This window comes from Phyllostomus hastatus, unplaced genomic scaffold (assembly GCF_019186645.2).
Source record: "Phyllostomus hastatus isolate PE091 unplaced genomic scaffold, TTU_PhHast_1.1 phas_scaffold_1066, whole genome shotgun sequence".
Classification (NCBI taxonomy): Eukaryota; Metazoa; Chordata; class Mammalia; order Chiroptera; family Phyllostomidae; genus Phyllostomus; species Phyllostomus hastatus.
The window spans coordinates 23,706,426-23,729,036 of record NW_025334004.1 but is presented as its reverse complement, the minus strand read 5'-3'; the positions used below and the strand labels follow the sequence as shown (position 1 = coordinate 23,729,036).

General features: G+C 45.5%; 1 protein-coding gene across 20 annotated transcripts in view; it reads left to right on the top strand.

Moving 5' to 3' along the window:
• Window positions 1–22,611, top strand: part of ABLIM1 (actin binding LIM protein 1) — a 265,106-nt gene that overhangs the window by 204,970 nt on the left and 37,525 nt on the right. For 13 of the 20 annotated variants that reach the window (XM_045854027.1, XM_045854036.1, XM_045854024.1 and 10 more), the window contains exons 7-9: window positions 11,398–11,485; window positions 14,507–14,565; window positions 16,872–16,955. In XM_045854027.1, coding sequence (XP_045709983.1) covers window positions 11,398–11,485; window positions 14,507–14,565; window positions 16,872–16,955 — 231 coding nt within the window. The remainder of the gene's footprint in view (window positions 1–11,397; window positions 11,486–14,506; window positions 14,566–16,871; window positions 16,956–22,611) is intronic. The other 7 variants (XM_045854031.1, XM_045854035.1, XM_045854043.1 and 4 more) reach the window with 1 other exon arrangement.

The window sequence follows — 22,611 nt, the reverse complement described above, 5'->3', positions numbered from 1 at the left end:
TTGTCTTTAAGGGTGAGGCCTTATTTACTGAGGTTGTTAAAATAACCTTGGATCATACCATTTTCATAGTGGAGGACAGGAGAAATAGTGAAAGTAAAGTTTTTGTTAAGGACTTAGAAAAGTATCTCCTCTTTCTTTAGCGCTAGCAAATTGTAAACTATGAAGGCCCTTGCTTTGTCCACTAGACGTTTCCTTGAATTCTCAGAGGAAAAAAGCAGCTGAAGGATGGCACTGTGATGCTGTGGGAGAGACCTGCTCCGCAGGGCAGGTCTCACTCAGCCGGGGCCTCCCTCCTGAGCTGAGCTGCGCAAGGTTGGGCAGGACCGGGGGTGTGAGTCCGGTCTGCAGCTGGACGGACCTGAGTTCCGATTACAGCTCCACCCCCACCAACACCCTCGCTCAGTAACCTGGGGTGATTTCTTCATCTCTTTCCTGGTAAACGGGCATCGTGCCTACCTCCCAGTGTTGCAGGGAGGCAGGTGGGTTGTGGTCCGGGCAGCGCTTAGCAGACTGTCTGGGAGCAAGTAAGTACTGGAAATAGAGCTGGCTTTGTCCTTTACTTCTAATGGTTGCTCATGGATTCAGAGGCTTGGGGATAAGGGTTTCTGTTGGCCTGTTAATTCACTGGACATTTCTGAGAACTCGCTCTGTGGAAAGCGAGAGAAAGCCTGGAGTTGAGGAGACAAGGGGTGGCCCGTGTCTTTAAAGGGACGTTGAACCTCCTGTGAAAGAGGAAGCGAGCTCACCTGCATTGGCTGGCATCGCTACTTTGCTACCAACTTACCTGTGATTAATCGTCGTAACAATCCTACATGGCACATTTTCTTTCTTTTTTAATAACCCATATTTGTTTACTTAACCTTTTTAAAAAATTTAAACTGTAGCCTATCGTTTAGGAAATGAATACGTATAATGAATTTTAATTATGTTTTTTGAAGACAACATTCAAAATCACTTAAGCCTTGTTGAGTACCTGGTATCTATACCTATGTATAAATGATTCTTTCTTTTCCTTTAGGACTGTGTTTTATTAACTCTGAGAACACATCTAATGCCAACAATAAGATGCCTTTGAGAGTTCATATTGTATGTTGAGCAATTCATGCAAACCCCAGGTTCTCTTGGTTCCAAAGCCCATCTCTTCCCACCTGTCTTGCGCGGGGTTGGGGGGCGGGGCGTAGACAGGCAGTCCAGCCAGAGTCACAGGAGAGACAGGACCAGCAGAGGTGCGGGAGCTCCAGGGAGAAGAGGGGCGTTTCCAGTGCAGAGATCCATCTCGATCGCTTTCAGATGTGTGTTTTGCCTTTCATGTCGTTATCTGTTCTGCCTTGAGAACTGGCAGAATATCCAAGGTACATGTTAATGAAATGTCTCTTCTGTATCGTCTTAGCCTCATCTTGTTACGTCATGAGGAAGTGTTTTCCTAGTTGCCTGAATTCTCTGAAACAAGAGAGGCAATGTGTGTGGTGTGGTGATGTTTGTATGGGAGAGTTGAATTTGTGTCCAAAGACCTGGGACCTCTCCTGGTTCTGACACTCAGCTGTGTGACCTCGGTCTTAGCGCAGCCGGTCATTCAGCCTCTTGAGCCTCGGTGTGATCAGTGTAAAGAAGAAAGACGTCACCCGTTTCAGAGGGCCAGAGAGGAATCCAATGAAACGTTGCGTGAGGATCCAGCAGCTGCACTAGGTTGGTGTGGCCCTCCAGGTTCCCACTTCATCTTCTCGCAGGGCCCCGGGCAGGTCACCGAATCCCCCTGCAGCCCGGTTTGTCCTGCACAAACAGAACAGCAATTCCTCTGGAGGCAAAGGAATGACTTTTTTAGATTGTCCTGTCTCTTCATTGAGGAATATTTTACATACCATAAAATTCACTCATTGTAAGAAAGTAAGCTCAATACAGTAGGTTACTAAACTATTTTTAAAATCCCTTTAGAAAGTTCCAAATCTTCAGGTAATTACTAACAGTACGATATTACATGTCTATATCTAGCTTTCTGCGTATGCAGATATACTTTGTTCTGGAAAAAGAATTCATATTTTTCAACAGCTTCCCAAAGGAGTCTGGACCCCAGAAGGAATAAATGTGTGAACACCCCAATGTGTCATTGCGGATGAAGAATGGCAGTGTTCCTCTGGTCTTCTTGGTCAGGCCTCCCTTTCTCTTTGTCCCTTTTCCCTCCCTTCCCTCCTCCCTCCCTCCCTGTCTTCCAGTCTTCCTTCCTTTTCATTGTGATGCCCCTTCCTTGAGGAACGTTTTACAGACCATAAAACTCATTCATTGTAAGTGTACCATTTGGTGCTTTTCATCACACGTACACGTTGTGCAGCCATCAGCACAGGCAGTTTGGGTATTTTCAGTCCCCCCATTTGACCAGCTGTTCGATCCTCCCCCAAATCCTATTCCCGGCCCCCTTCCCAGTTACCACTGATCCACTTTATGTCTCTTGAGTTTTGCCCTTTCTAGAAACTTTGTATAATGGAGTAAAAATATGTAGTCTCTTGCGTCTTCCTTCTCTTACTTACCGTAATGCTGTTGGCGTCTGTCTGTGTTGCGGCTTGGACCGGCGGTTTGTCCGTTCTCCCTTACCGCTCGGCAGCACGCCATTGTTTTGAGCGCTCCACACTGCATCGGTTCGCCAGCCGAGAGTCATCTGGACCGTCTCCAGTTCGAGGCTGAGGGAGGACTCTGCCGTGAGCTCCTGCATAAACGTCTTTGGGTGGATACGTGTTATTTCTTTTAGTCCGGTACCTGGGAGTGGGACTGTGGGATCCTCTGGTAAATTTACATTCAGTTTTTTGAGAAACTGCCACAGAGGTTGCCAGAGTAGCCGTGTCATTTTTACATTCTCACCAACATGTTCCACTATCTCCACACCCTCAGCACTCGGTATGGTCCGTCTTTATTGAATTATCATCATCGTAGTCGGTGTATAGTGTTATTTCACCGTGGTTTTAACTTTATTCCCCTAATGACGAATGGTGTTTAAAATATTTTCATGTGTTTATTTGGCATTTGTGTATCTTCTTGGGTGAAGCGTTATTTAAATCTTTGTCTAGTTTTGAGTCACTCGGTCTCATATTGTTGAGTCGTAATGGTTCTTTATGTATTCTGGAAACTAGTCCTTTTTAGAAATGTGATTTGCAGTCTGTGGCAGGTCTTTCAAAGAGAGTGAGTCTTTGACCTTGGTCAGTTTTCCTCTCATGGGCTGTGCTTTTGTGTCACACCTGAGAAATCTTTGCCCACACCAAGGTCACATACACTTTCTGCTAGGTTTTTGTCTAGATGTTTTATGGCTTTAGCATTTATATTTAAGTCTGTAACCCATTTTAAGTTAATTTTGTGTATGGTGTGAGGTAGGATGCAATTGGACATGTATATCCAATGGTCCCATCATCCTTGTTGGAAAGACTGTTCCTTCCCTATCAGATTGCCTTGGCAGTTCATTGAAAATCAATTGGCCATAAGTCTGTGGGTTTATTCTGGAACTCTGTTCTGTTTCATTAACCTATGTGTCCCTCTCGATGCCAAAATCATGCTGTTTTGATCACGTGTAGCTTTAGAGCAAGTTTTGAAATCAGGTAGTTGAAGTCCACCAACTTTATCCTATTCTTTTTTAAACAATTTACTCTCCTAGGTCATTTGCATTGCTATATAAATTTAGGATCAGCTTGTCAATTTCTACAAACAATCTTTCTCGGATTTTTTTTTCCACGTTTTTTTTATTGTTCAAGAACAGTTGTCTCCATTTTCTGCCCTCCCACTCCCCCCCACCCTAGCTTCCCCCCCACTTGCTCCTACCCCCCTTTGGTTTTGTCCATGTGTCCTTTATACGTGTTCCTGAAAACCATTCCCCCTTTTCAGCCCATTATCCCCTCCCACCTCCCCTCTGGTTACTGTCAGTTTATTCATAATTTCAATGTCTCTGGTAATATTTTGCCTGCTTGTTTGTTTTGTTGATTGGCTTCCACTTATAGGTGAGATCATATGGTATTTTGATAGAGATCGCATTGAGTCTATAGGTCAGTTTAAAGAGACTGGCTGGGTCTTTTAGGAATGCACACATTTACAGATGACATTTATGTAGCACTGTTAAATTGCAAAGACTGCTTTCAAGTTTTTGCACTTAATTCCTTGGAAGGAGATGGGAATGCCGTAGTCACCTACAAGAAACCATTATGCATTTACGCTGGAATGTTGCTGCTTTTTTCATTCGTTACCGCCTATTAAAAGAAGGGAATTGGTGCTCTGCTTTTTCTGTTCTGAGCAGCAGGTTACAGGGAACCAGAGCAATGGAAGGCAATGGAGTGTTCTCTCAGCGCCATTCTGTGCATCTGCACCAGGGCAGATGAGCTGCCCCTCGCCTCTGGCCTGGCCCACACATTTGGAGCAAGGCTGCAGGTGTTGAGACGGAGGGGCCTGCAGGATGCTCTCATCTGTGCAGGCTGGCTTTGCACAGACTTGTGTAGAGCCCTCTGGGCTTTGTGAGAGCTGTCTGAGCAGACTGACTTACTCACCTTTGTCCAGAATACACACTGAGGGCCGAGGCACACCCTCATTATCCTGCCTGCTCAGGATGCTGCATCAGGAGAAAAGCTGCCTGGAACAGGTGAGGGTTTGGCTTGGAGAGCCAGCCAGTCCAGGCGCCTGAGAGCCTCTCCCACTTCAGGGGGAAAAACAGCGAATGCTAAGCAGGCTGAGTCAGCCCCACAGTGCCTTTCTACAGGAGGGAAGAGGGAACTTGCGTGATTCTGCCTCTCCCTTCCCACCCATGCACCTGCCACATAAGCAGGGCATCCTTGTCCCTCCCTTTGGTTTCCTCACCTACAGTCATCTCTGGGGTTTGGATACCACCCAGACTGGTGCTTCCCCTGTTCATGATGATCTACATAGACTCATCTCAGTTCTTATAAAATAAAAGAAGAAGCTAACTTCTGGGCCCCACCTAAGGGTCAGTGAACCCATTCTTTTTAAAGGCTCTTGGGTGTTGCTTATGCACAGTCAAGCTTGAAAACTCCTGATCTAGGCCAACACGCTAAGCTCCAATAGTCTGCACATCCTTAGTCTGAAATCACAATCAGCCAGAGCTGTGTTTGTACATCTCAGGGACAAGAAAGCAATTTATTGATTCCTTTGAATATTCTAAGCACCGTGACTGAATCAAGTTAGATCTTTAAAAAAAGAAAAAGAAAAACACGACAAACCCAGACCTTAGCAGTTTAACTTCCCCTATGGAAATGACTTCATTCAGTTGTCTTTCTGTGCCACAGGACACCCTTGGTTCTTCTCAAGGGTCTGTATAAGGAACAACTCTTCGGGCACGTCCATCCGTCTGCTCAGTTAGTGTAGAAGATGTTTTTCTGTGGAGGAGCTGAGCAGATGATCAGACGGGCATGTTTCCTGTCTGAGGACAGGGTCTGTGATTACAGTTCTCTTCCTGGCCTCCGAGTGGCCTAGTCCAGGAGGCAGGGGGCTTAGCCAGGACACCAGAATCCTGGGTGTCAGACGCTACGGCATCATTAATTAAACTCCCTTCCCTGCCACCAAGAGCGGCCTTTCTCTGCCCAAATTGCTTTTCTGTTGAGGTGTGGAATTTGACACAGAATCATAGAATTTTTGCAGCTGAATGGGACTGGAGATCGCCTGGTCCCACCCTTCACTTTTTTTTTACCGATGAAGGGCCCAGGGCTGGAGAGAGTAAGGAGTGACGTAATTGAGGTCTCCTGGGTAACAAATTGAGTAATGATACCAAACCATTTGATTCCAAAGATTATAGCCCTTTCCAGTGGCACCCTGCCTCTCCCCCACCATCCACACGGAGTTCGGGACTCCTTTTTGCTCTTTTAGACCATGGGTCTCATCAAAAATGTGGTGCCTTGTGCCAAATCCTGCTTCACAGTCGGCAGGATTTACCGAGCCAGTATTCTGGACTGTATGCTAAAGTTCACAATTCAATTTAGAGATTAACCAAACAGTGATAATAACCACACACGACTGACTTAGCACATTAAAGGCAAGCAATGTTTAGCGCTTTGAATGTGTAGGCAGGTGTCTTACAAAACTCAGCTAAATAAGCCAGTTGTTTATTGTCCATGGAGTTCCGTGCCAGCCAGAATGTAGACTTTCAGCATGTGCTTTTTGAGTATGTGAAAATGAAGTTGTAATTTTTTTAAATAGCAGGGTACGGAGACAGATGGAGCGCAGTGATGCGGAGCTCTGGCAGGCCCCGGCAGCACATCTGGCTCGAGCGCAGCTGGAATTGCAGGGGGCAGGCCTGGGGCCAGGTACCGGGTAACCAGGGCTTATGAGACCACCTGTCCCAACAAAACCCACTCTGTGCTTTAAACGTTCGGAACCACAGCCTTCTCTCCCCCACGAGTTGCATGCTCATTTCGGTTCTCACATGGCACCACTTAATCTTTTCTTTTGCTCATAATCTGAAACACTTTCCCTTTCTTCTAAGAATGACTCCCATTTAAATAATATTTACCCACGGTGCCTGTGACCCCATGTCTGCGTTCAGCTCTGATGCATTTCCTGGCCCCACACCCAGGGCTTGTCTGTGAACCGTCGTGGGGGCCTGTGTAAAAAGAAATGAAACCAGGGGAGAGGCGTGGGAAAGACTGGCTCACACATGCATGGGGAGGGCTCCTTTATTTTTGAGGACCTGACCGTGTGGCCCCCGGGCCCCCACTGTTACAAAAACAGAGGCATTTGACTGGCTGTGAAACTGCCCTGTGATTCTAGCTCACTGGATTTCTTGACGCGTTCAGCATCACGGGACGAAGCGCATGCACGGGTCCAGGCTGATGCCCTTGGTGGTGTTTCTTAGCAGTGTTTTTGCTACTGATTTATAGAGCAAAGCCCTGTCACTTGGGGCCTTGATGTGTCTTCCATCCATCTGGTCTGACAGTTCCTATTACACAGTTACTCTCTGCGCCTGTCATTGGGAAAGGGGGACATCCAGAGAGACAGCCACCAGCATCCTAAACCACGCAAATGAGCCTTCATGTGAGTGGCCCTGGTACCCTCTTGGTGCGGAGGGTGATTGTGTTGTTATTCCTGTTACTATTATTATTTGCGGTGTGTCACGCCATTTTCAAAATGTCATTTGATCACTTACCCTGACAACATCACTGTGAGGCAGGCATAGCAGTTGAGTTCTGTATAGAAATTTATTCGTTGTGGTACCGGCTAAGAGCATGTGCTCTAGGGCCGGACTGCCTGGGTTTGCGTCCTGGGCCTGCCACTCCCTGGTTATGGACAAATTACTCAACGTCCCCAAGCCTCAGTTTCCTCATCTGTAAAATAGAGAATAATAGTCCCTACCTCATTAGGTTATTATGGAACAAGTGGCTAAATTTTATGAAGTATATAAAACAATGGCTGGCACAGAATAATCATGGTAAAACATTCACTTGGGTTGGCCAAAGAGTTCTTTTGGGTTTTTTTCCCCCCTATAACATGGCTCTAGTAGCACCCATCTGTCTTTAATTTCATTTGAAACAGTTTTGTTAGATTGTATTGTGATAGCTATCATTAGCATGCATTAAAAAAATGCTTGTCAAAACTGGTGAATATTTATGTAACCAGTTTAATAATGAAGGTGGAAGAAAATAAGTGACATTTTTGACATATTATGTTGTATTATATCAAGAAAGGTAAGACTGCAACTGAAACACACAAAAAAACAAAAGATTTGTACAGTGTATGGAGAAGGTGCTATGACTGATCGAATGTGTCAAAAGTGGTTTGTGAAGTTTTACGCTGGAGATTTCTCGCTAGACGATGCTCCACAGTCAGGTAGACGAGTTGGAGTTTGACAGCAATCAAGTCGAGACTTTAGTTGAGAACAATCAATGTTATACCACATGGAAGATACCCAACATACTCAAAATATTCAAATCAATACAGCTATCGGTGAAAATGAAAAATCTGTCTTTTCTGTTATGGGAAAAAATCACACAAACTTTTTGGCCAACCGGTATTATCAACATCATCATCTCCACGTTGCCATCCAGGTCCCAAGAGGTTCTTTGTTGAGAATCATATTTCTAGTGCAGGCGTGAAAACTCAAACACAGTGTCATGACTCCAAGAGACGTGGACTTTTCTCCCTCCTGGTCTTTATTTTCTTACTACACAGCAACACAAAACTGCATCCTTGTTGTAAAGGAACAAAACAGTGCAGATGCACACAGAGGACATTGCTGGGATCTGACCCTTAACCCCTCCCTCTCTCTGCGGAGGTATTCGCAACAAGCTGACAGGTGTGCATTCTCCTGTTGCCCCTCCGTGCAGGGCGCAAGTATAAAATTGACATACATACACAGGTGTGTTCTCTCTGACACATTGATAATAACTGTACCTGAGTCATAGGTCTGGTGAGGGGGTGCTTGGCAATATGCTGTTCATCTCATCAGCTCCACGAGGTAAGTGCAATTCTACCCCTTGTACAGATGTGGAAGCTGAAGGTCTGAGAGAGTCCCTGCATCACCCGACCACGTGCTGCGGATACTGGACTGAATGTAGTCAGACTGACTACTCTTTATGTGACTGCGCCATAGACATTCCGTTTCCGCGTGACTCTTTCTCTTAGGCCTATCAGTTTGAACTCTCTCCATGCAAGGATATAACGTTCACTTCATTCTTTTAATGGCTACATAAGGTCGGTGTTTTATCTAACCACTTGCTTATTTAGGTTGTTTTCTGTTTGTCATTTACTATTGTATATAGTACAGTGCCAAACATCTTCAACACCTAACACTTTCGGGAACACGTGTGGGCATTTCTGTAGGGTAGCTTTTAGAAGCGGAGTTTGCCTGTCAGGGAGGATGTCCATACTACATTTTTATAAGTATTGCCAAAGTCGCCTTCCAAAAAGAATTCTACTCACCAGCAGTGTTGTGAGAATGTTTGTGTTCTCACACTAGTGATTTTTTTTTCAATCTTTGCCAATGTGACAAAGAAAAATATGTTTTTCTAAATTGTATTTCCCTGATGCCTTTTGGGGTCATCCACATTTCCTCTGGAAATTGTCTTTTGCTTATATTGCTGTTTATTTTTCCTTGTAGGTGCTCTTTATATATTCGATGATACTCTTTAGTCTGAAGGGCATGGCAAATATTTTCTCCCCATCTGTTACTTCTCTCTCTAAGAGGAAAATCCATTGTTCTCACCATTAATTGAATGATCCACTCTTTCAGCTCCTTTGAAATCCCACCTGTATTTTAATTCTCCTGTTACACGCTGGTTGTTTTCTCTTCCTGCACCAGAATTACAGCACTTCAGCTATTTCAGCCTTAGAATAACATTTTATGTTGGAAAGGCAAAAATCCCCTTTCATTGCTGCTCTCTTTTGCATAAAAAAAATGCCTTTGTATTAGTGAGCATTTTTTCCTCCCCTGTGAACTTACAGAGTTGGCTTGTCGAGTTCTCGAGAGGAAACTCCTGTGTGTACTCTAACTTAGAATGCACTGCATTCGTAGGTTCATCTTAGATAAATTGACATCTTGACATTTACTTCTCCCATCCAGAAGTACTCTGTCTCTATTTAAGTCTTTTATGCTCATAAGTTAAATTCTATGGTTTTCTTTATACAAACCTTACACTGAAAGGTTTGTTGCTGTTACAAATGAGGTCCTGGTTTCCCATTACATTGACTTAATTTGTATTGCTAGTGGATAGGAAAATTGCTGGTTTTTATGTGTTAATTATTTCATCTAGCTACTTGGCTGAACTCTTTTATTAGTGACCTTTACACTTATTTCTTTTTCTTGACTTATCACATTGGCTTGGACTAAAACAATGTAGGAAACACTGGTTAAAGTATACATCTTTGTCTCGTTCCTGTCTTTAATAAGAAAGCTTCTAATGTTGTGCCACCAAATATAGAAACCCTTTGTCAGCTTGAAGAAATTCCTTTCTATTCCTGGCTTACTGAGGAGTGTGCTTTTTCACTACATCAGATTCCTCTTAAGGGGCCTGAATTCTTTTCCTCACATTTCCCTGGAGAATCCAGAGATTGTCCCTCCCAGGACCCATAGCACTGACCTCCCGGCTGAGCCTCCCTGGGTTATAACTGAGTAGGTGATACCACCCTCCTCCTGCACTCACAGTGGACCCTGGATGGCCTGAGGAAAGGCGCCCCTTTGTGTTGACATTTTCTACCCTCCCCTCACCGCCCAGGAAATAAACTTAATTAAACATACTGTGTGGACAAGAACCATGGTACTACTTCTGGAATTTTCTGGCAAACCCCACTGAAAAGATTTTTTTTTCCTGGCTCCTAGTTTTAAATAACTTCCATTTTTCCCCCCCCCACTTGGTTCTCTTGAGTAGCTGAGCACCGTGTCACATTCTGGTTGCTACGTGGCTTTCGGACTTTCTCGAGGAGCACGTGAGAAAGGAGTCGCTCTGGCCTCTCTGACTTCCTGTTGAGCTTCCAGGCAGGACCAGGGTGCAGCCACTCCTAATGCTAGGCTCTCGGCACTGCCTTTCCCCTGGTTAAAGCAAAAGAAATGTCGTTCTAGTTTATTGATAAAGTGACTTAATTGCAGAGTGTGCATTTGATCGTTTGTAGGTAGCACGGTTTTTGTTGTCCACAAAAAGATTTCATTTTGCAGGCGTGTATTTGGAGCATGACTCTAATGTGACTCGGCACCTGTCTAGAGAATTGTCACTGTGTCCAGTGACATTTCGCCTTGGGGAAGTCAGTACCTGCTGTGATGGCAGCTGTCATATTTAGGACTATGGAATGCCCAGGGATAATGCAGAACCATCTCAGTAAAGTGCCTTCTTCAGAAAACAATTAATACAAGATTTTGGCAAAAGATTGTAAGCAGCACAAGAGAGCATTTGGGCTCCTTCTGAGAGAGAAGCAGTCGATAATGACTTTTACTGTGGTTTTTCTCAGCTCGATATAAGCTGGGCAGATTTTATTATTTTCAGACTATTTGGCTAAGAAAGCAAGAACCTGCTAATAGAATCCTTTCCTTTTATTGCCTTAGTACAAACCAACGTTAGCCTCCAGCATTCATTCGATGTTACTGTTTTTGAGATGGGTTTTTTTGGGGGGAGATGGAGTGGACTGATCTCATGCATGAGTTGTGTAACTGGCAGCCATCCAGGAGAGCCCAAGCCAGGAGAGAACCGGAAGCCAAAAACCCCAAGAGGCAAGTCGCCCCATCACGTCAGGCACAAGGAGCTGGTTTTGAGCCCCTCCCAGTTCCGATGGGATTGGCTTCAGCTTCTAAGTCTGTTGGTGAAGGAGGTTTGGTCACCTGCACAGTTATTTTTCCTTTCTCACCATCCTCTTTTCCTCCAAATCCCCAAGTCCAAAAAAGAGGCCGCGTTTAGTGACCAGGAGTAGACTCAATGTCCTTTACCTCTTCTCTTCCAGGCAGGTGACAAGCACTACCACCCCAGCTGTGCACGATGCAGCAGATGCAACCAGATGTTCACAGAAGGAGAGGAAATGTATCTTCAAGGTAAGCTGGGCTCAGGAGCCCCGCAAGTTCCCCCCACCAGGGGGGGAAAACCCGTGCTGTTTGTTTGTTGAGTTGTTTTTAGAGAAGGAGGCATTTCATTAGCTGCAAGGCCACCCAGGTCCAAAATGAGTTTGGCCAAACAGTTACCTCATCGGTTAGTATTAATCAGCCAAGCAATGGACATGCTGGCAATGGGCCCTGAGGCTGTTAACAAACGTGTTGCTGCTGGAATGAATGAATAGGACTAGGTGTTTGGGCTATGGATATAAGCAAGAGTAAAGATCACACCTCCCCCCAGCCATCTCCAGCAACCTGCTAGGGAAGCTGAAAGATCAAAGAGAGAAAGCATTTCTAGAAATGCTACTGACCAGACAACTACTTCTTCTTTTCCCCTTTCACTCTCCTGCCAGAAGGATTGTTCTGAGGCCCCCCAGGCTGCTGCTGCCCTGGCTTCCAGGGGGAAGAAAACCTCATCTTTCGTGAATTGCCTCACAGTTACATTTCATCACATTAAGATGCCATAGCTCTCATACTGAAGGAGAGGGACAGAACACGCCCTAAGTCCCTGAAAGAGAAATGAGACGTTTCTGGTGGGATTATCAGGAGGCCATTGGATTTTTTTTTTTATTGAAAATGATTTTGGGAAATGTTTCCAGTGTACAGCTATCACTAGTTTTTATCTCCTCCAAACTTCCGTAGCTTCTGTAGGGGAAGATTCTCTTCCATCAAACAGTACCATCTGTGGGAGCATTTTGCTATTTTTGGCTGTAAAAGAGTCATTAAATAGACAAGGACTTATCAGTAAATTTAGCAAGAACTGTAAGAGCTATTGCTCATTCAATTTTGGTAATGACTGGGTTTCATCTGCTTTTGCATGTCATGTCTTCATGTCTCTTTGCACGTAACACTGTGTATTTTTAATGAATGGTTTGCTTTGCTCCTAGGGGTTTTTTTACACAGCTACAGAAATCGCTCTGGAATATTCAAGCAAAGCTTAGGTCCCCTAAGCTAAGGGGACTTAGCTACAGGCCCCTTAAAAAAGCTAACTGTATTAGAAATTAACATCCCAAACATCCTTTTAACGGTAGGATGATCACTCTGAAATATTATGATTTTTAAAAATCACTGAATATTAAAGGGCCCAAATAAAGGCAAGTGACAACCCAAATCCATGGTCTCCTCTGGGCATGGTGTGACATTTCCCTGAACACAGGCAGGAAATCTGCAATGGCAATAGGCAGGTGTCACCATGCACTTCCGGAATGGCACAGATTTATTCTTTACTTGGCCTCTGGGCTTCATTTTAGATTTTAGTGCCTCAGTGACAACATTCAGAAACAAAGACGCCAGAGTGCCGGTCAGCCCCGAGTCTGCTAGGAGCTGAGACGGGGGTCTGGAAGCTGAGACGCGGAGTGATCTCCAGCTGTGCGCAAACACAGCACATTCACACGGCAGATAACCAGCTGCCTGTTAAAGATGGGCGGCGTTCAGAATTCTGGGGATTGTTGCGAATCTCCTCCTGGGCCTTGGGACTCTTTGCTTGCCCTCATGGCACATTCTTGAAGAATGAGCACTTTCGTCTTCCTCGGCATCTGATGCGCCGTCTGTGTCACATACCCATGTGCCTGACCTCTGGAGAACAATGCGACACTGCGCGAACCCAGTGTTCTGGCCAGCGGCCTCTGATCAATAGAACATTCACGGCGAACGTAGCTCCTGGGCCCAGCGCTGACCCCGTGGCCCCCGGCTCTCCGCGGGAAGAGGGTTTCTGGTGCCTGGCAGCCGGCCCCGGAGTAATGTTAGTGCTGAAGGGTCTATGGGTCTGTCTGGTTCGTGCATGTTGGATTGTCGTCTTCTTCTTCTTTTCTAGCCCTGGGTCAGGCCAGATGGAAATGATTGTTAAATAGGGGTTACAGTAGTATTCTGATGCGAAATGTATTTTCCTTGTCATCGTTTAATGCTATTTTAGCTCGATGGTATAAAATAATACAAGAATTACTTTAATTTGGTGTCTTTTCAAGCACACACAGATTGCTGTTTAAAGAGATGAGATTATCTACATTTCAATAATGAAATGTAGAAAGTCTGGTGTTCCTAGAGACTCATTAAATTTACAGTGTATCATTTACTCACTGCTTTCAACTTAGTAACTTTACTTACTTAAATCTTTTTAAGTGCTCCCCCTGGTTCTCCTGCCCATCCCCACATTTGAACATATCCTTACGTATAGGTCTTAGCCATAATTTTATAAATGCCATATATATCTGAGCATATAAAATTATGTAGGTGGGTTTGCGTTTCTACAAGATAAGCGCTCTCTGCGGGATGTGAATGTTCTGCTCGGTTCTGGGACCGTCCGTGAAAACACCTTGTACTCTGAGGAAGTGAAGGCACGGACCCAGACAGAACCAGAAAATGACACCCAAGTGGTAGCTTCCCTAGTTTAAGGTGAAGACTTTTTAAAGTTAATTAAAAGGTTGAAAGATAAAGGAAACTTTTGGATTTGTACCTTGCAACCTTTCTACTGGTTTGTCTGATATCCCAGAGCTGGGTAGATGACCATGTATGTAGCTGGATCAACAAAACAATGCAGTGAGCGTTGCCTCTGAATATAGACTGTTTATCTGTTTTGCCTTTATTTCCCTCATCTAAACCGCTTGGTTGTTTTGATGTTCTGTACACACGGCTGACAGCTTATTGTTCTGAAATTAAATGCAGCTTATAGTAAGATGCAGACATTACTTTTAAAAGATAATGATATGGTTAGAAAAAAATACCCAGTCACTAACTAAATATCCCTGAAATCAAAGCACTCTGGTGCCCAGTTAGTGGTCTCTGTGGTCGAGAATTACGACCTTCAGGAAGCAAGCTCAGACTGGAGTTTGGAGGGTCTGGCTCACGTGGCCACAGGGTTCCCACACTCCCTGGTGCTGGGGAAATGGGGTTCTGAACCCTTCCCAGAAGTTCTAACATGGCTTTGTTCCACTGCCCCAGCTCTGAGCATGCGCTGTGTCTTTCCAGGTTCCACCGTTTGGCATCCAGACTGTAAGCAATCCACCAAGACGGAGGAAAAGCTGCGGGTAAGGAAATAATTAGAGACGTGGTGGCAGGTGCATTTGCAGGCCATATGTTTCACAGTGACTCATTCTCGGGGCTGGAATTTGGGCAAAATTACTTTTCCATGACTTTTTTTCCTTTATAGCAGACCATGCTGAAAGGCCATTTGGCCAGGGGAGGAGGTGCCCTCCTACCTTAAATTGATTACAGTTTTTGTTCCAAACGCTTGTGTTGGACAAAGTAAGCCTTGCCTCGCTGGTCAGATTGTTAGGAATGCGTTCAAGAGAAACGTCAAACCATACAGATGTGAAAAAAATGATTCATGAAGTTCTCGGTCCAACATCTGGCAAGGCCTCACCAGACATTTTTATACTCAGTCTGTAATGCAACCCAGCAACCCGGCGCTCAGCTCTTGGAGCGTTCTGCTGCCCTCTCCTGTCCAAACTCTCCGAGGAGCCTCCCTGTCCAAAAGCTGGTGATTTGGGGAAACAGTGATGAGCCCCGACATGTCAGTGTGAACAGGCAGGCTGCGTGGTTTTAGAACTTAACTCTTACATGGCATCGGAGTGTTTCAGCGGCTCTCCTGGGCCCTGGAGCACACGGGCAAAAGGATAGACCCTCCTTCTCCCTGACTCGTAAAGCCTTCTGGTCTTCGTCAATTCTCAGAACGCCACCCGAGGACCAGAAGTTACCGGCTTCAGAAGCCATGTGTGTGCACAGCTGTAAGCCATTAGCACGATCTGCATCCTGATCAGGCCTCTCCAGGTTTCCACCTGGGCCGGACAGTATTTTTCAGGGAGATACTCAGACTGGGTCCAGACCATCGTCTCTCTGCTTAGCTCACCTAGTGGTACCCTTGGGCAAACTGGAGTTGGAGGATCATCCACGTGGAAGCTCAGGGGAGAGAATGGACTGGGTTTATCTGAAAGGCCAGACTTAGAGTGTGGTCTCCTTTCTCCGCGGTCTGCCATGAACAGGCATAAGAAGCTATGTCTGTAACCCTAGTAGCAGTATATTTTAAGTGGGGGAAAAAAAACAGTTTTTCTCAGAATAATTGGGTGAAGACAAGACAAACTGAAAAAGAATTCACCCCCCCCAGTGTGAGGATGGGTGGGTTTCTGCATGCACGTAGAGCACCAACTTGAGCACAGGTGTGTAGCCCTCAGGTCCATCAGCTGGGCGGGCACGTGCTGGAATAGTCACCTTGTCCGGGCTCCAGATTCTTGAGGAACCACGAATGCTTCGAATATGGGTTCTCTTTATAAGTTACAAGAACGTGAAAGAGAGTGCTTATTGTCACTTTATCATAAGAATGTAAGATTCACAATAGCGGGGACACTGCCCAGGAAAAGCACCCGAGTAGCCCATGGTTCGCACCGTCTTTGAGTCATCGTGGTCATTTCCTCCCCTGTGAGGTCTTCTGGGAGACGAAGACAAGAACGCAAACAGGGCCAGACTGCCTGGAATGTGGTAAGGAAGGATTGCTTGAGTTTGCAGATGGTGTTCCTAAAATGATTTAAAAAAAAAATTAACAATTTTAATGGCGTCTTCATGGAACTCTCTGGATAAGCTTATGAAAATAACTAGTGAAATTCTTACACTCATTCTAGCCCAGAGGAGCTATTGTTTTTTTTTCTTCCTGTGGTGGAGCTTACCAGAGAATTCCAAAGCTCTTCCGAAGCCCGTGTTTACCACTTGGGAGGTCAGGCCCGCCCTGGGCTCACCCACCGTTGGGAAGTCAGTAGTGAGAATTATGTCCCTCCGAGGGGAAGGGGTCCCGATGTGCCCCGAGTGGGGTACGTGCTGACATGGTGAGATTTAAAGGGGAATTGGTTTTTGAATAAGAGAATAAATCTTGTGCTCTCTTAAGGGCGTGTCTACCGATCCCAAATCTTGAGCCAAGATTTTCAGGCCTTTCACCGGGTGTCACATTAGTGCAGTTACCATAGCAAAATGAAAATGTTTTAAGGCTCTCTCAGCAGCACCACTGAGTAATCCACATTCTTGGTATTTGAGAACTCACGGGGTGTTTGTAACAACAGATTCTTAAAGGAACATCTCTCAGTGGCTTCACTGGCTTCTTACTCTCCATCTGGAATATCTAAGCCAAAATAAGGGGAAGGGGGCCGCAGAGGGGTTGGGATGTAGGTGACTATACTACCTGCTTTTAAACATGGGCCCCCGAACACCTTCATCCACACACATCACCCATAGCAATGACGCTTGGTGTTCACCATCAAATTAGTTTTACTGAAGGATTTTTTAATAGTGTTTCTGAATCGAGTTTCTTTCTGTGTTCATCCTTTCCTTTTTTCATGTTTCACGGCAGCCACCAAACATTCAGCATTCTTCCTCCGATTTCTTTTATCCCAAAAGTCTGATCCGACGCACAGGACGGTCTCCGTCACTGCAGGTTGGCGCTGTGTCTAGGCTGGGGCCCGGCGCGCTGTCCTGGGCCCCGGCTTCTGTCGCTTTCCCTCCCTGCGCTGCTTTTCCCACCTAACTTCTCTGGCGCCTGCTTCTCACCCACAGAGTGCGTCTCACCTTCTGATCGTGGCTGCTTTCTTCTCTAATCAACGATTCCATTTAGAGCAGTGGCTAAAGCATCGTCTTGATTCGAACAAACGCATTAGAAGCTACGCTTTTGGTCCTGTGTTCACACGTTTGTTTGTTCACTGAACAGATAACTTGCCAAGCACCCACCCAGGTGTCCTGTGGGCTGGAAGCCGTAGACGCAGACTAGTAGGGGAGAGAGGATAGATAGAGAAGTAATTATGAAATAGCATAGAAACATATCACAGGAAATGGATCACATAGATCAAGAAATGTCAGCTGAGCAAAAGGGTCTCCAGGGGGCACTTTCTGGAAGCTGGTGTAGATTCAAACGTGTGCAGGTGATGAGACAGGGGTGGTCTGAAGGGAACGGCAAAGGCAGGGCACTGGGAAAAGCTTGGGTAGGGAGCGATTTGCCTGAAGAAGGAGCAGTGAAGCAGGAAAGGAAACAAATGAAAGTGGGCACCTATTCTTCAGAGGCGGAGAGGTTTACTTACTCTGTTACTTGCCCTTTCTGAGAATTCCCAGGGAGAGCTATCCTTATTCCCATTTTACAGATGGACAGACTGAGACCTATCCCTGTGAGGTAACTTCCCCAGAATTCCACCACTGATAAGTCAGTGGAGCAGCTGGGATTGCAACCCATGTCTCTGTGAGCCCATAACTCTTCTTTCCACTGTTGCACAAGGGGAGAGAGAGAGCAAGCCAGGAAGACAGAAAGGGAAGCGCGTTAAACCCTGGCGCAGTCACATGGTGTTCGAGGAAAGAGCAGCGCGGCCTGCCGCGTGTCCGACAGAAGCAGGATGCACTCCCAGCCAGACCTCCGGGTGGGCGGCGAGGCAGGAGGCTGCGTCCCTGGCACAGACTGGGCCTTCTCCCAGGGTCTCTGAGACTCCGCTGAAACCTCCGCCTGCTAAATGACAGAGTGACTTTCCGCAACCCCATCTTTGCCTCGATGAAACCCATTGTGTGGCTCTGCCGACCGGTCAAGATTTCAACCCAGCCCTTCAGTCTGGGCTCTGTGCCTACGCCTTTTCTCTGGGCCTGCCAGATGACACTGAGGCCGAGGAGAGTTTTGGTTTCAACTTCTCTTCCTCATGAGTTGAATCCCAATTAGACATATAGCGTTTAGAGTGGAAAAAAATGTTTAGACATCAACCCCCTACGTGTCTTCATCTCTAGAATGAAGTCAGCCCAAGGCTACGCAGGTCATGAGCAGCAAGACTTAACTGCAGATTCCGGCCTTGGGTGTGTTGCTTTGGCCCGTGATACTGGACTGAATTCCAACTCGTGTTTGTCATACGATTTTCATTCTATCTTAAAGCTTTAGCTCCAGCTGTGGGGTTTTCTCATGAAGTGAAATTATAGTCTCGCGAATCCAGAGGAGCAGCCAAAGATCGTCCCCGCTGCAAATGAGTATTGCCCGGAATTAGTACCTCTACTTAGCAAAACTAGTACCTCTAGTTTTCCCCCCGTAGTACACTTTATAACTCAAGCAGTGCTCTGTTTTACTAGCCTAAGGCTATAACCAAGTGACGCATTTCCATGATGTGAAGAAAAAGGCCACCATCATGTGTGGAATATTTTGGTTTGCTCCAGACCCTTAAATTTAAGAGATGCGGAGTGTCTCAAGAAGTGGTGGGTTAGGACACAGAAATCTGCCTTTCATAGCTTCTCTCTTCCTACCCTATTATTCAAAGGGACATCTGGTCCCCATGATCCAGCCATAAATAGCCAGGAAGTCAGCCATCACAGAAAGTCTCCATCACAGAAAGCTGTGAACAGCTAGGGGTTGGCAGAGAAAACCAACCAGTGGACAAGGGCCCCTTCACCCACGGGCATTGAAGGACAGTTCACCAAAACATTTAACAAGCCCAGAAACTCCACAGCAATTTTCAGGTTACACAGATATATTTTTCTTTTTAAAATATGGTGTCCTAACATAGCAGCCCGTTTCACCCACTAGTATCAGACGCCTTCGGTTATTCGATCAACTGGCTGTGCTTCTTGCAGGGATATTCAGCACTTTGTGCCCCAGAAATCAGCCCTGGTTTTGCTGTGGGGGAAAGCCAGATTTATAGGAGGAAAATCATTGTCCTAAAACCACTCCTTCTTTCCTCTTGCTGCATTGCAGATAAAAAGCAATGATGAAAATAAAATTACCTAAGAAAACCATGTTCTAGTTTTACTTACTTGGAAGAGTTTTGTGTGAATAGCAAGTTGTGTCTACAGGTAACACTCAGGCTAAGTGTTTGTAACTCCTCTTGTCATTCATTACAGACAAGGCACGTGCTATTCCCAGGACCAAGCTGGTAATGATCCGAGTGGATCACCTGTGTTCACCCTAATCGGGGGCTTCTCTGCTGTGCCTTTCGCAGGCTAGAGCATAAAAGGGCTCCTGTACAAACTGGATATGAGATTTTTGTTCTTTTTGGAACTAACATTCACCTATTATTACATATGCGCTTACAAACCTGTAATACAGGGCTGGGCAAAAGTAGGTTTATAGTTGTGAGTATGCGAAACAGCGTTCTTCTTGTACTATTATTTATTATTGTATTATTTTCCATACGAACAACTGTAAGCCTATTTTCTAACCCCTGTATACAAAATACCATGTGTATATATATTTTTAAAGGAGGCAATTAGGGCCTTATATATGTCTAGAACAAGGAAATAATATTGATTTTTTTTTTATTAAGGTTGCTACAGTCCATACTGCTATATATTCTCAGCTTCCCCTTTGTTCGAATATTTTATCCTTTTTGGTCTTTACAGTCCTTCAGGATGTGTAGGTGTTAAGGTTTATACCAGAGAGACCCGGAGGCCTCTCGGCCATCCTGAAAGCTGAAGGTGTTGGTGAAACTCTCCAGGGAAAAGAGGCTGCGCCCCTGAGCCGCTCCTGCTTCCTCTCAAATGCAGATCCCCTTTCCAGAGTAGTGGAGTTCACCCTCGCTTGACCTCGGAGTGAACAGTCCATGCATGCAGATTTTAAAAGTATTCCTCCTTCTGCAGCTTCTGTCGCCCCGTTGTCTAGTGAACTCCAACAGAAACCCGAGGCAGGTACCGTCCACCGCAGCAGCACTCCGTAGCAGGTGTCCGTCCCCTTATATCAGTGGCTGTCCCCTAGGAGCTGTCCCATCTGGTGGTAGCCAGTTGCCTGCAGTTGCCCCCCCTTCTTAGAGCATGGCTTCAGATGAATGCAAATTAGATGGACGTAGTTGTGGCGCCTGGCTCCTGCTGAGGGGGGGCGGGGGGCGCGGGGCAGCCTCCCCTTCTAAGGAGGGACCAGGCGTGCATGGTGGCGCATAATTGAAAGGAAATGGAAAATGTCGTTTCTCCGCTTACTCGCCAGGTAGAGTTCTGGTAAGTTTTGGGGAGTTTTTTGTTTGTTTGATTTTAATGGTCAGTATTTGAAGAATGACAGGAGCTGGGGTAGAGACATAAGAATTCTTCCATGTAATTGTCACTTTGTGACTGTGCCTTCTGAATAGCGGGACAGAGGGACCGTGTCAAGGCCTCGGGGGAGGCAGCTGAAAGGCCGTTAGAAGGCTTTTTAAAAATATTTCACATAGACAACAAAGAGTCATGCATTTTCAATCATCTGGTATTAGTAACCAAATGCCATTTTTTCTCCTTCCCACTGAAATGAACCACTTAGTGTTCTGGCGAGACCTCTCTTTGTTGTTTTTGTTTGTTTGTTTGTTTGTGAAAATAAGAAACTTTATTGAAATCAAAAGCCAGTGGCTGACAGTGGGCTGAGGAGATAAATGTAGGTCGTATGGACCCCTTCCTCACGAGAGATTGAGTGGGGGCAGCCCCCTTCAACTAGAAGATTCTCTCTGAAGGCCCCTTTCCTCCTGTTGCTAAATTCGGATTAGATTGTTTGACTAATCTTATTGGCAAAGTGCATGGAAAGATCACGGTCTATTATCCTTTCCATATCTTTGTGCCTTCTCCACCTTTCCCTCTGCCTCCCCGTTGTTTCTGGTTCTCTTTTTTGGCAAAGAACTGAATTTTTTCAACTGCGCTTTCAAGTTGGTTTTTTTTTTCTGCAAAGCTAAACGAAAGGAGCTTAAAGGGCAGTAGGTCACATATGTCTTCAGCAGCTCAGACCCAGGTCCTTGTTCCCTTTCTCTGGAACACAGAAGTGGACGTGTTTTTAAGGAGAAATGTTTGAAATCATCTTCGTTTGTGATATAGGCAAGAGAGTCATTTTGTTCATCATAATTCTCACCGAGGGTTCCAGAAACAAAGGTTGTTGACATATTGAATCATTGAATTCATGTACTCATTACTGGGTCCACTGTTGTTAGCCTGGCTATCGAGCCTGAATGGGTCAACATACTCATTTAGGTTGCATAATGGTTCATAAGGCTTATCTGCAGAGATAGAGGTCATGTGAAAATGTTGTCACAGCCCAGTGGGGTGACATGGAATTAAGTTCGTGGTAATGAAGGGATTTGAAAGAGGGAAAGTATGTCAGTAATTGTGCTTTTGAGGTTGAGATGGTTTGGTTTGAGTGGATTTGAGCTACTCTGTCGGAAGACAGGCTGGGCTTTTTGAAGATGATTAAGTGATAGAGACCCTCAGCAAGGCATGTATTGATTAGGAAGAAAGCCCTGGCTGGTGTGGCTCAATTGGTTGGAGTGTTGACCTGTAAACCTAAAGGTTGTGGGTTCGATTCCCAGTCAGGGCACATACCCAGGTTGCAGGTTTGATCCCTGGTCAGGCACATATGAGAAAGCAACCAATCAGTGTTTCTCTCTCTCTCTCTCTTTCCCTCTCTTTCCCTTCCTCTCTCTCTAAAATCAATGAAAAGTGTTCTCAGGGAGGATTAAAAAAATTAAATTAGGAGGAAAAATACAGCTAGAAGAATAAAAAGGGGTCTTTTAATAATAAGATGTTTATTTAAAATTCAACATGTTAAAATTCTAAGTGTTTAGAACTGAAATGTGAGATTCCCAATATTTAACTAAAATGGTAGCTCAGTTTTCAAAAGTATTTTTACTAGCTTCATAAGGGAGAGGCCACTCCAGTCTCTCCCAGTAGAGCGCATGCACTTTGGGAGCCGTGAGGGAATGTGACAGAAAGCAGATGACCCACGGGTGCTGGGTAAGCCTTGGGCACGGGTCAGGAGGCAGCAAACCAGGACCGGTCCTGGCGGCTGTGTGAGGTCCTCCCCGCCCAGCACAGAGGGGCCCTAGTTAATTACTAACGCTGAGACCAAAGCAGGAAGTCTCTGTCTCGGGAGGATACAGAATCACTTCCCAATGACATTCTCAAGAAGGGAAAGGACATCTGTTAACCCCAGGGGGCACTGCTGCCCTGTGTGCTGTGACAGATAACCTATCTGAGTTCCAATGCAGAGGGGGAGGGCTCCTAGGTGTGGTGGCGGTCTGGAACTCTAGGGAAGTCTAATCTAGTTCTAGGCAGCTCACCTTTGAAAGGCCTGTCCTCTCGTGAGGAGTAAAACAGGGCCGGTACCGTCCCTCTGTGTCTGAGATAACTGGCTA